This window comes from Melozone crissalis, unplaced genomic scaffold (genome assembly GCF_028551555.1).
Source record: "Melozone crissalis strain CALT ecotype California unplaced genomic scaffold, PUWL_Pcris_2 ptg000006l_1, whole genome shotgun sequence".
In the NCBI taxonomy this organism is placed as follows: domain Eukaryota; kingdom Metazoa; phylum Chordata; class Aves; order Passeriformes; family Passerellidae; genus Melozone; species Melozone crissalis.
Genome location: NW_026535784.1, coordinates 8,910,258 through 8,921,494, shown reverse-complemented (window position 1 = coordinate 8,921,494; position 11,237 = coordinate 8,910,258). Strand labels below are relative to the sequence as shown.

The 11,237-nt window shown below is 44.4% G+C and overlaps 1 protein-coding gene across 2 annotated transcripts in view; it reads left to right on the top strand.

The window, feature by feature from the left end:
* Positions 1-487: 487 nt before the first annotated feature.
* CPEB2 (cytoplasmic polyadenylation element binding protein 2) overlaps positions 488-11,237 on the top strand; it is a 51,559-nt gene continuing 40,809 nt past the window's right edge. Inside the window, exons 1-3 of one of the 2 annotated variants that reach the window (XM_054293524.1) lie at positions 488-525; positions 1,315-2,365; positions 5,023-5,301. In XM_054293524.1, the coding sequence (XP_054149499.1) occupies positions 1,793-2,365; positions 5,023-5,301 (852 nt within the window). In that variant the 5' untranslated portion in view covers positions 488-525; positions 1,315-1,792. Of the gene's footprint in view, positions 526-882; positions 2,366-5,022; positions 5,302-11,237 lie in introns of those variants that run through there. The other variant, XM_054293516.1, reaches the window with a different exon arrangement.

The following is an 11,237-nucleotide window of genomic DNA, read 5'->3' as shown; positions in this document are numbered from 1 at the left end:
GTCAATGCAAATGAGCGACGCGCGAGGCGAAGGGGCGGAGCGATCCCCCTCGCGCCCGCCCCCAGTGAGCGCCTGACGGGATCACGGGCGGCAGGAGAAAGCGGCGTCACGGCTGCCCCTGCCCAGTCTGTTGGGATAAAAGCCGATCGCAGCCGCTGCCGCAAAACGAAATAAAATCTCTTTATTTCAGCTGTTTCTCGCTTGATGATAGAAAGGTCGCCAAAGCCCAAGGAGAACCTTCCGTGCCCAAGCGGCCCACACGGCTGGCACCTCCCTCTGGCTGAAGTGGTAGCACCCACCCGGCCCGTCGGCGCCAGGGGGGCGGGCTCCCGGCCTGATGCATTATTCATGGTGGGGCAGGCCCGCAGGCTCATTACCAGGGTCCGCCGGGCTGGGGCGGTGCCCGTGACGTCAGTGTGACGGATGTTCCGGCGCTCTTAAGGGCGCCGCGGCGGCTCCAAGCCGGCAGCGGGGCGGGGGCGGCAGGAGCCTCGCTGAGGAGACCGGGTCGCCTGCCCTCTGGAGGTACCGGCGGCCTCCCCTCCTTCCCTCCCCGCCAGTGCCAGGCCCGGGAATGCCCCGCTGTCCCCCTGCGGTGCGGTGTGGCGGCTGGGGGGGGTCGGACGGAGGAGTTTCTGTCCGGGGGCAGTGACCTGTCCGGGCGAATTCCTGATCTAGTGGATCCCTGTGGGTGCGACTGCAGGCGGGAAGGGCCGCCTTACCGGGGGTCCCAGTAAACGAAAAAGAAGGAGAAATCTCCGATAAAATGGGCTTGTATCAAAAAGCTGCAATATTTTTAAAGCAGTACAGTGGCGTTGATGGGAAAGAAGAGAGCTTTATTCTATAAATAAGCTATTTTGGGACTTAAATAGTGGTGATAGGCGGGTGTTTAAACTCTACCCCCGCCCCCCAACACTTCGCCACAAAGATTATTAATTATCTTTGTCTCTTTAGTGTGCCGAGGTGGGGGTTCACCTCTGCGCCGAGCCGGTGTCAGGGGAGCGCCCGCAGACGGCCACCTCAGCCCGTGCCACCGCCGGGTCCTTCCCCTCCCCGGAGCGGCCGCAGCCGCCTCGCCTCATTCCTCCTGCCCCTGGCCGCCCGCTGTAGCCGGTTCGCCCGGCAGCCGGGTCGCCGCTGCCCTCCCTGTTTCCCCTCAGCCGTCGCTGCTGCGCATCATCAAAACATGCAGGATGAGCTGCTCTTGGGGGTGACACAGCAGCAGCAGCCAGGCTGCGAGAGGCTGGGCAGCAGCCCCGCGTCGGGACACCCCCCTCTCGGCCACCCCTCCTCTGACTTTAAACCCTGTCTCAGCCCTCCCCAGGATTTAAACAAGCAGCAAGCGCAGCAACCACAGCCGCCGCCTCCTCAGCTGAGCCAGAAGAGGAAAGAGTTTAAGCAGCAGCTCAGCAGCCCAGCCCAGCTCGGCAGCAGCCACCCCCTGAATAACCACCACCCCCCAGACTATCATCACCACCCCCCTCAGCAGCAGCAGCAGCAGTTCAGCCACCCCACTGACAAGTACCAGCAGCAGGAGCACAGGCAACAGCAGCAGCTCCAGCTCCTCAGCGCTCAGACCCCGGAGCCGCCGCGGACGGGGGATCACTCGCACCACCGGCCCGTCGGCCCCGCCGAGCACCAGGGCGGCGCGGACAGGGGGGGTTTGGAGCGGCTCGCCCCTTCCTGCCCGGGGGGATCGGCGTCCGCGGACCCCAATGTGGGGGTGGCCGCCGCCTCCTGCGTGAATCCGCCTTCGTCTCCTCATCTGCAGGCGAGAGCCAAGCTGCCCCCCATGGAGTCCCCCCCGAACAGCCACTTACTGGGCAGCCCCGGGAACCTCCTGCCCGGCGGGCTCGGCTCTGGCTTCAGCAGCCTGCAGAGCCCGGAGATCCCCAGCCCCCATCACCAGAGCGGGGGCGGCTCCTCCTCGGCGGCTTCCCCTCCTCCTCCGCCGCTGCCCGGCTTCGGCACCCCCTGGTCGGTGCAGACCTCGTCGCCGCCTCCGCAGCAGACGCAGCAGCCTCCGGTCTCCAGCGGCGGCGGCGGGCAAATCAGCGCGATGCCACCCCCGAGCCCGGAGTCCGAGACCAGCTTCTACCCGGGGATCCCGTCATCGATCAACCCCGCTTTCTTCCAGAGCTTCTCGCCGGTGTCTCCTCACAACCCCTGCGCCGGGCCCTTCAGCAGCCCCTTCTCGGCCGCCGCCCCCCCGCCGCCGCCGCAGATGAATTTACCTCAGCAGCAGCAGCAGCAGCAACAGCAGAACCGGAGATCCCCTGTGAGCCCCCAGCTCCAGCACCAACACCAGGCGGCGGCCGCCGCCGCCGCCTTCCTGCAGCAGAGAAACTCCTACAACCACCACCAGGTACCGGGCGTCGGCCGCGGCGGGGAGCCCCGGGGCGGGGAAGGGGGACGCGGGGAAGGGACGGAGGCTCCGCTGCCCTCGGTCGGCCGGCTGCGGGAGCCGGGCGGCTCCGCTCTCGCCGTCGCCGGGCGAGGCTGCGCGGCGGTGACAGCCCGGCGGGACCGCGGCGGCGGCAGGGCGGGGCCGGCCCGGCGGGAGGGAGGGCACCTGCGCCCCCTGCCCGGTGCGGCGCCGGGCGGCCGGAGGGGTCGGCCCGGAGGGGTCTGTGGACAGCAGCCGCCCCACTGCCGGCCGCTCTCCCCGCCCGTTCCGGGTGGCAGGTGCCGGGGTGGCTCTTCTTGCCCTCCTTGGTGCGCCGTCGCCTCCTGAGGGACGCCGGGGTTTTACTCGGAACGAAAAAAGAGGGTTTGCGCTTAAAAAAAAACCAGAGCCCAACCGCTTCTGTTGGTGTCTGGGAGTTCCGCCGTGAAAACGCCCCCCTTGTCCCCCCGAGTCGCCCTTGGCGGGCGCGGTGTCCCCGAACAATGAGTGTGACAGCTCCGGCCGGCGCCGCCCCCCGGCAGCCCCTTGCCCAGGCGCGGGCCGGCCCTCGGGCGGACGGGCGCGGGTCGCCCAAAGCCAGGGTCACATGCGAAAGTTGACACCGTGCTGCCTTTCCAGGGCTTTTGACTGACATTGCTTGAGTGTGGATCTGAGGATAGCGCAGTGTTTCAAGTTCTGTAGCCGGTTTTAGTCCGATTTTATTCGAGAGGTTTAACAATCCCTTGTTGAAATGGAAGTTTACATTTCTTCCTGGAACAGAATATTATAAGAAATCAGTGAGAAGCAAATCCGTGTTAATATTACTAGCTGTTGCATTAAAAGCCCATTTTACTTCAATAATTTGCTTATTTATGAAAAGGTAAAGTTACATAGGCCTCATCTTAATTTTTTTTCATTCTGGTATTAAATCCAGTCAGATTTAATCAGTAGAAATTCATTTGTATCAGAACTGGAGTCTCACATTGCGTGCCTGTTGAAGAATTCATTACGATGCATTATGATTAGGAGCTGGTTGTCCTTAACATTTATAATAACCTTCTTCAAACAAATTCCAAGCAATTCTCCAACAGTGAGGTGTACAGGAATTTTCTCTCACTTACAAGCTGTGGGTATACTTAAACAGTGCCATGACAGCATAGCTGGCAATATTAGAGGCTTGTTAACATTTGGCATTATCTCTGAAGGTTTGTTTCACAATAGAGTGCCTGCCTCTCCCAAAATTCCAACGCAAGTATTCAAGTTTTACAGCGTAATTATCTATAATTATATGGAATAGGATGTTTTCCTGATCACTTGACCAAGAATGGCTTTAGTGGGTGTTTTTGTTTGTTTTCTGGGGGTGAGGGTGGTGAAGGTGTTGTTACAATTTTATCTTTCTGTCCTCAGAAAGTTCTTTTTTACCTGATACATAACATATCGACATGCTTTAAATTTTTAAGTTATTAGAATGCAGGTTGAGGGTTGCTTGCAGCTAAGCTTAGAGATAAAAGTACTGTGTTTTCACTTCACAGAACTGAATTTAGAATCATGACACACATCCCCACTGCATTTCTATGTTTGAGGAAAAGCGTTTCCAAGAACAGTCAGATTTGAGACTACTAAAGATAAATACAGTTCTTCACTGTCAGTCACGCTCAGTGGATCCACCTCTTGGTAATATGACAACCACTATAGGTCACTTTTTAGCAGAAGTTTTATCTTACAAATAAAAACTTAATCCTTCAAAAATTGTCTTTCTAGAAACTGCTTCCATTTCATATCACAGAATATAGTGCACTTAAAAGTGCATTTAGGAAGCTGTAAGGTACACCAGATCTGGATAGGAGAAGAAATCGTCAAAAAAATTCTAGAGTACACTCTGCTGAATCCCACAGATTCATTACTCCAGAAATTATTCCATTCATTACTCCAGAAACATTTGAGCAGTGGCTTCAGAATAATGCATTTTAATGGAAATGTTCAGATAGCTCCTTCAAACAGATTCTCTGTACAGTAGTCAGTGCTCTTTTTGCTCTTATATGGTAATACTGAGACAATGATATTCAAAATACTGGAGTGGGGGGAATTAAATCTGCCATTTGAATTTTAATTTTCAAATTTCTACTCACTGTAGTGAAATACTGCTACTCATTGAGTAGAAGCAGAAATACTATTTTAAAAATAATTTTTAATTTTATATATTTGAAAATTCTTCTATTACTTTTGCAGCGATTTGATCATATAATAACAAGTAATGTATGACAAAAACGGGTTTCAGGGTTTTTTGAAAGTTCATTTTACACCCTGAAATTTTTCTTCTGCATAGCTTTACAAATGCTACCAGTTGCTAAAATGATAATAATGATAAAAATTATAATCAAAATTGCCTGCACAAGTACTGCAGCATTTTTTGGGGAGACATATGAGGGAGTTGGAATGACTTTTTTTTTTAAATGAAGCTGTGTTTTCTTCCTTGCTTCAGTAGCTAATTTGCATGTTATCAGAAGAGAGTGGTTTATAGAAATCTCTGTGCGTTGCTTACTTGGTGGTTGGTTGTTTTGGGGTTTGAGTTTTTTTTAAGTAGAAAATCATTTCAAGTATTTTCAAAATAATAGAAATGAATCTTTCCTTTTTAGCCTCTTCTGAAGCAGTCACCCTGGAGCAATCAGAGCAGCGGCTGGAGCACAGGAAATATATCCTGGGGAGGAATGCATGGCAGAGACCATCGTAGAACTGGAACCATGGGAATTCCAGGAACTATGAACCAGATCTCTCCTTTGAAGAAGCCCTTTTCTGGTAATGTCATAGCTCCTCCTAAATTTACTCGCTCTACTCCATCACTGACACCAAAATCGTGGATTGAAGATAATGTTTTCCGAACTGACACCAACAGTAATACTCTCCTTCCTTTGCAGGTAAGGATGGTATACCTGCTGTGTTCATGGTCTTGCATAGCATTTTTACTTCATTCATTTCAAATGAGATCTAAAAAGTGGTTGCAGTCCTGCTACTTGGTTTGAAAATAGTTTCTGTATGATTTTTAGTCTTAAATTGCAATTAATCCCCATGTGTTGAGTGTGTTCAGCAATATATGATTCTCACAGTTGAATGAGAATATTGATTGTCAAAAAACATGCAAACTGTAGGCACTGATGAAGCAATAAAACATAGTATGTTTAATCCAGCAATATTTTCTGCCTATGGTAATGATCATATTCTTAGAATTCCCTTTCAACCTCAGGGTATTTTTTGTTTGCTTTATCCTTCTACTTACATTTTCCTCCTTTTGTAGATGGTTTTCAAGTCTTTGACGTGTTCGTCTTTCACTGGTATTCTAGGCTGATATTTGTGTGTCAGCAAGATTTTTTTCCTCCACGTGGTAGCACCTTTTATGTTTTGTTTTGTCTGGAGGCCCTGTGATTTAGAAGTGTTAAATGGAAGGATGTATCTTAGAACTAAAGATCTGGATTCACCTTCTGAATTTTGCCAGTGACATCTCATGTGACTTTAAGTCAGTTAACTCCACCCTCAGTAATCTCTTGGAAAAATGTTATTTTTCCCATTCTTACCTATAATAATTGAATTGTTCCCTGTTAGCAGAGGCCCTTCATTTGTCATAACTGTGACCGCATTTGAGCTGTATTTGCATAAATGGCAATCTAATGCTTAAGCAACTGAACTGGAGGCAAAAGGTGCTTCTTGGGGCTGGATTTTCCTTTAGAGTTCTGGGTTTTCATGCCATTTTTCTGGTGAATTTGGCACAGGAGGGCATGTCCTGACACTATTCAGGTGCACTTGATACTTGCAGTGTTTTTGAAGCTTACCTGATTTTTGCATGTGCCAAAGTTCTGCTGAAACACACCCTTGGACCTGATACTGTCAAGACAGATTCCATTAAATAGCCTTGCTAGCTGGAATGTCGTAGTTGAATTACCTTTTGTGTGGGTAGAAAGGTAGGGGGGAAAATGTGTATTCTTCAGGAATTGTGTTCTATTAAGGAAAACAGATTACAGATAGATAATGCTTTGCAGTGCAGGGCAGCAGAAATAGTAGAAAGTAAATACTGAAATCTGTCCCAAAAACGTTAACATAAGGAACAGATATAAAAATATTAATGCCATCATACATTGCAACTGCTGTGACATATACGCCGGAATTCATACATGGCTGAACACACAGGTTGTGAATGTATTTGCTCATCCAGTATGCCTTACAGGCCCATGTGACCAATACTTTGAACTTTCAGGAGCTTCTACAGCAGTTTTTGAACATTGATGAACTCATTTTATGTCTAAACAGGCATCTTCTGCGTTTAGGCTATCGTCTAAATAATTTGTGCCTAATAAGCTAGGAAAGAAATCCTTGCAATTTAATTTTATAATATCTTAATGTTTCTGTGTAGGGGTTGGCGGATTTTTTTAAGGCATAATGTCAAAGTAAGAAGTTGGGCATTCTTAATTCTTGGTTACACCTATGAGCACCAGACTACCAATTAAATAGGCCTGTTTGGCTATATTTATGCTGTTGGTCTGTCTATGCTTAAATCTCCCTGACATGTATAAAGTCATAGTTGCAGAACACAGTAAAAATAAACCTCTTTGAAGGGTTGCAGTGTTATCTACTGCTATTGTGGAAACACTATATGTTTCCATAAATTATTTTGCTACACTGTCATGTTCTTATTTTTCAGTTAGTACACTACTGTTATATGATTAATTCCTTGTGATGACTGTTACATTTTGCAAGTCATAATGAAAAAGTTAAATGGAGCTTAGAGCTCGTGCTTCTTTTCATCAGGACTTGTTGGCAATTGCAATGCTGTCAAACACCCATCTTGCCGATTTGTACTGTGCTTGTCTCCTTCCATAAAAGGCTGTGGTATTTAGATTGAGAGTTCTTAAAGATACAGTAGCAATTTCAGAAAATACTAAAAAATTACTACAAATTAAATTTTGTGCTGTTTGGAAAGTCTAGCACAAAAGCATATATGTGCATGTAGAAGTTACCTATCTCTTCCAAGCTTCCACAGAGCAAACACATCTTAGTGTGCCTGTTGGGATTCATACTGCATCATTCACAGTTCACCAGAATTCCTTTTTCTTTGGGCTAACTGCTGTAATAATTTTGTAGTGGAGGGGACAAAGCACCACTCTTTCAAACTTTAGCTTGCTCAAAATTAGCAATTTAAAAACTGGCTTAGAAAAGCCAGTCCTCTCAGGGACTTTGTGTAATCTTCAGTATTCAGCTACCATTTTTTAAAAATGCTATATATTTTTCCAAAGGCTGGATAGCATTCAGCACATTAGCTGCTCATCCATTTTCTGAAAAAACACGTACCTTAGGCAAACGTGATAAACCACAGGGGAATTGTATGCAAATTCAAAGCTTTGCCCTTCCATCAAGCTTCTTTATTCTTTGGTGTTTGCATTGCTGGGTGGGTCCCAGAATAGAGCTGGCATCAGTTCTGATGAAAAAAACCATTTCTTGACATTAAACTTAATATACCAGTGACAATGAATGTCATTACTGATAAATGAGTGAACTATTATGAGTATTGCTTGTAGGGATGAAGGCACATTTTCTCTACTTTTTAGTTAAAACTGAAACATACCCCATATGAAGTTGAGTTCTCAATGGCCACATTAGTTCCAGAACTTATGGAAGACATCTCTTAGGATTTTTTTAAAGTTCAGCAGTTTGTTTTGGTTTTAAGTAAAAAATAATTAAACATAATGGCAACACTGATTTGAACGTGGGCAAATTGAGCATATAGCCAAGTTTTTCTTATGTGCCTCACTGTTAGAAGCTTTTCTGCCTTTCTCAGGATTTTAAGCTAATACAAACTGCACCAAATACAATTCTTTCATAAACATAAAATCTGTAGATGTAATTTTGTTTAAGTTCAACCATCCTGTTTCCACCATTGCACTTCATATGGGGAAGGGTTGTTGCCTTGGACTTGAATCATTAAAGGGACAGTTAGAAATCTTGTCAAGTATTGGCACCCTACATGTTAAGCATTTAATTGAGGGGCCTATTTCTCTCTCCTTAGAGAGAATCTAGGTTCCTTATTTAGATAATCTAATTCTCTAGAAGAACATACCTGCCACCACTGACCTTATGCAGCCCCTGGGATTCCACTTTAGGCACTTACATTGCATTTCAGGAAGTCAGATGATATGAATAGTCTCTTTTATTCCCTGACCTAAAGTAAAAAAAAAAAAGCCCTGGTTAAAGGGTACAAAGCTGAAAATATATTTCTAAACTTCTATGCAAGTGTTTTTACCCAAAAAACATGCTGCAGGCATATCTGTGGATGAAACCCAAGGACAGAGATCATGTTTTGTATATCCACTTTTTTGATTTAAACTGCATGTATGAGGAAAATTATTAACTATTCTAACTTTTTACTTTTTTTTGAGAATTGCAGTTTCTGCTAACTCTATTTTGATTGCAAGCTTAGTTTTTCTTACTGTCTTGCAAATAATTTTACTAAAACCCGTTAAAAATATTTAATACTACATATCAGTGTTTGACTACTTTCTTTCTAGTAAAAACACTGCATTCTATGAACATGAATCTAATTTCTATGTCCCTTCTGAATTAAGGAAATACACCATGTTTCTGGGTGGTTTTCACCTTGATTTGTCCTTCCTGTTAGTTCAGACAAACAGTGTGTAATGTTCATGGTCTTGAAAGCTGAGTGTTCTTATTCTGTGTTTAAACATAGCTCTCCAGCTGGGGAGTGGAATGGTGAAGCAGTATCTTGCACAAATGCAGATCTTTCTGTTTCTTTTTCTATTTCTTTTTGAAATGTGCTCAAGTTTTCAAAGACAGCAAATCACATGAAAAACAAAATGAGGTTTAATGTTGTGTCACAACAGGTGTCAGTTTTAGATAATTTAAGCAGCCATCATGTTCTTCTGCCGTAGAATCACTTCCATTTGGAAAATTTCAAATTTTCAATGTGATAATTCTAGTATCATTTCTACATCATATCAATAGCTAATCTAAATGATACACATACCAGTGAATATTAGGTGAAGAGCAAGTTTTTAAAGTTGCTTTCCTAATGCCATGTTTAGACTAGTAAATGTGGCCAATTTTTTCAAAGGTGTTGAGTGTTTGGCAGCTGATGTTAAACTTGAAGGTTTGAGATTATCTACCTGCAGAATTTTCTTACTCTTCAGAGTAATGTAATTGTCCAAACACTGAAAATCTCAAACTTGAAGGTTTGAGATTATCTACCTGCAGAATTTTCTTTCTCTTCAGAGTAATGTAATTGTCCAAACACTAAACAAACAGGCTTTACCAGTTTGTTTTCACTGAGGCTATGCTGGAACAGAACAGTTTCAGGGTTTTTAATGCAGTGGATTGATTGCTTGGGCCTGATTAAAATATCACACACAACCAGGTATTTGTGTTTGAGGACCATACTGGGGATATCTTTAACTGGGGAAAGCGGTCTGTGGCCATGCTTTTAACTTCAGGATCACAACCTTTGAATCAATAGTATAGGAGCTGCACAGATTAGCCATTCAAAGCAATCAATTAGTGGGAAGTTTGTAGGTCTTACCATGCAAATGTTTTTATGACTTCATACGATATAAGACTTTCCTGCTGCTATTTAAATTTTCTTGAGTTAAACAGCTCATTCTATCAATGCAATACAAAAGCAGAGTTAGAAAAATTCAACAAAATATTTCACAGCCATGATAGTAAAGGAGTGAGTATATGATGGGTATTTTATCTCACCTTGTTCTCTGAGTTAAAATGAATGAGTTCTCACCTAAGATCCATTCAAAAGTACATTTGCTCTATGTGCTGATGTATTTGCACTTAAGTACTCAAGACTCTATAGATATTTCTAGATGTGGGACAAGGGTGTGAGAAACTCAAAATTTGAATAACAACTTCTCTTTCAAATATCTAAATGTCCCTTTGAATATTGAAACTATTAATATGCAAATTTTCTAGATTTGCCACATAAGTCAAGATTGCCAAGACTTCAGTCATCTACATAGTCTGGTGTCTGGTTGTTCCCAGGTGATGAAGACCTATTCTTGAGTTGAAGTACTCCAGTATTGGGATTTTTTGTTCATTTTTAAATGCTTCTGTAGCTGGGAAGTGGGTGTGTCTTCACCACAGGACCCGTTCTTGGTGCGTTTTAGGCTCAATTTAGTTTTGTAGCTGATGGTGTCATTTTAACTTCAAAGACTTTGCTGTCAGGTTGGCCATTCACTGATGTCTGCCAGACATCTTTAGTTCATCTTTACCACTAATGATACTGTGCAAAGTAACCAAGCAATTTTGTATATTGACTTTTAAGTCTTCCTCCTTTTTTATAGAGCTAAAATGGTTCCAATAGGTTTTCATATTTAGTTTCTCATTTACACTAGTTATGGTTTCAGCAGGGGCTTATGATTATAGTATATCCTCAATAAAATGAGAATGACTCGAAATTTAGAGCTTAGTAGAGGTATTTTAGAATATGTCTGTGGGAATTGTTATTACTGCTAGCATTAACAATGAATGCTATATTCAGGTACTTTTTAAGGTGTAGATAGATACTTTATTACTAAATCACCCGTAACTTTCTAGTCTTAAAGCACATTTTTATTCAGGGGTCAGGTTTAAGGTGAAAAAAAATGGAATTTGTTAATATTTTAGTTGGGGCAGCAGTTTTAAAAAGACTTCTTTAATTTAGCTTTTAACAAACTCCGTTAATTCGCCAAGGTCAAAGTTGGAGTCCTTCTTGCAGCCAAGTAAGACCATACTTGAAATGACTATAAACTTTATGACTTTCTCCTTCAGCTCCTATCTCATGGTGCTACATTTCTTTAGAATATGA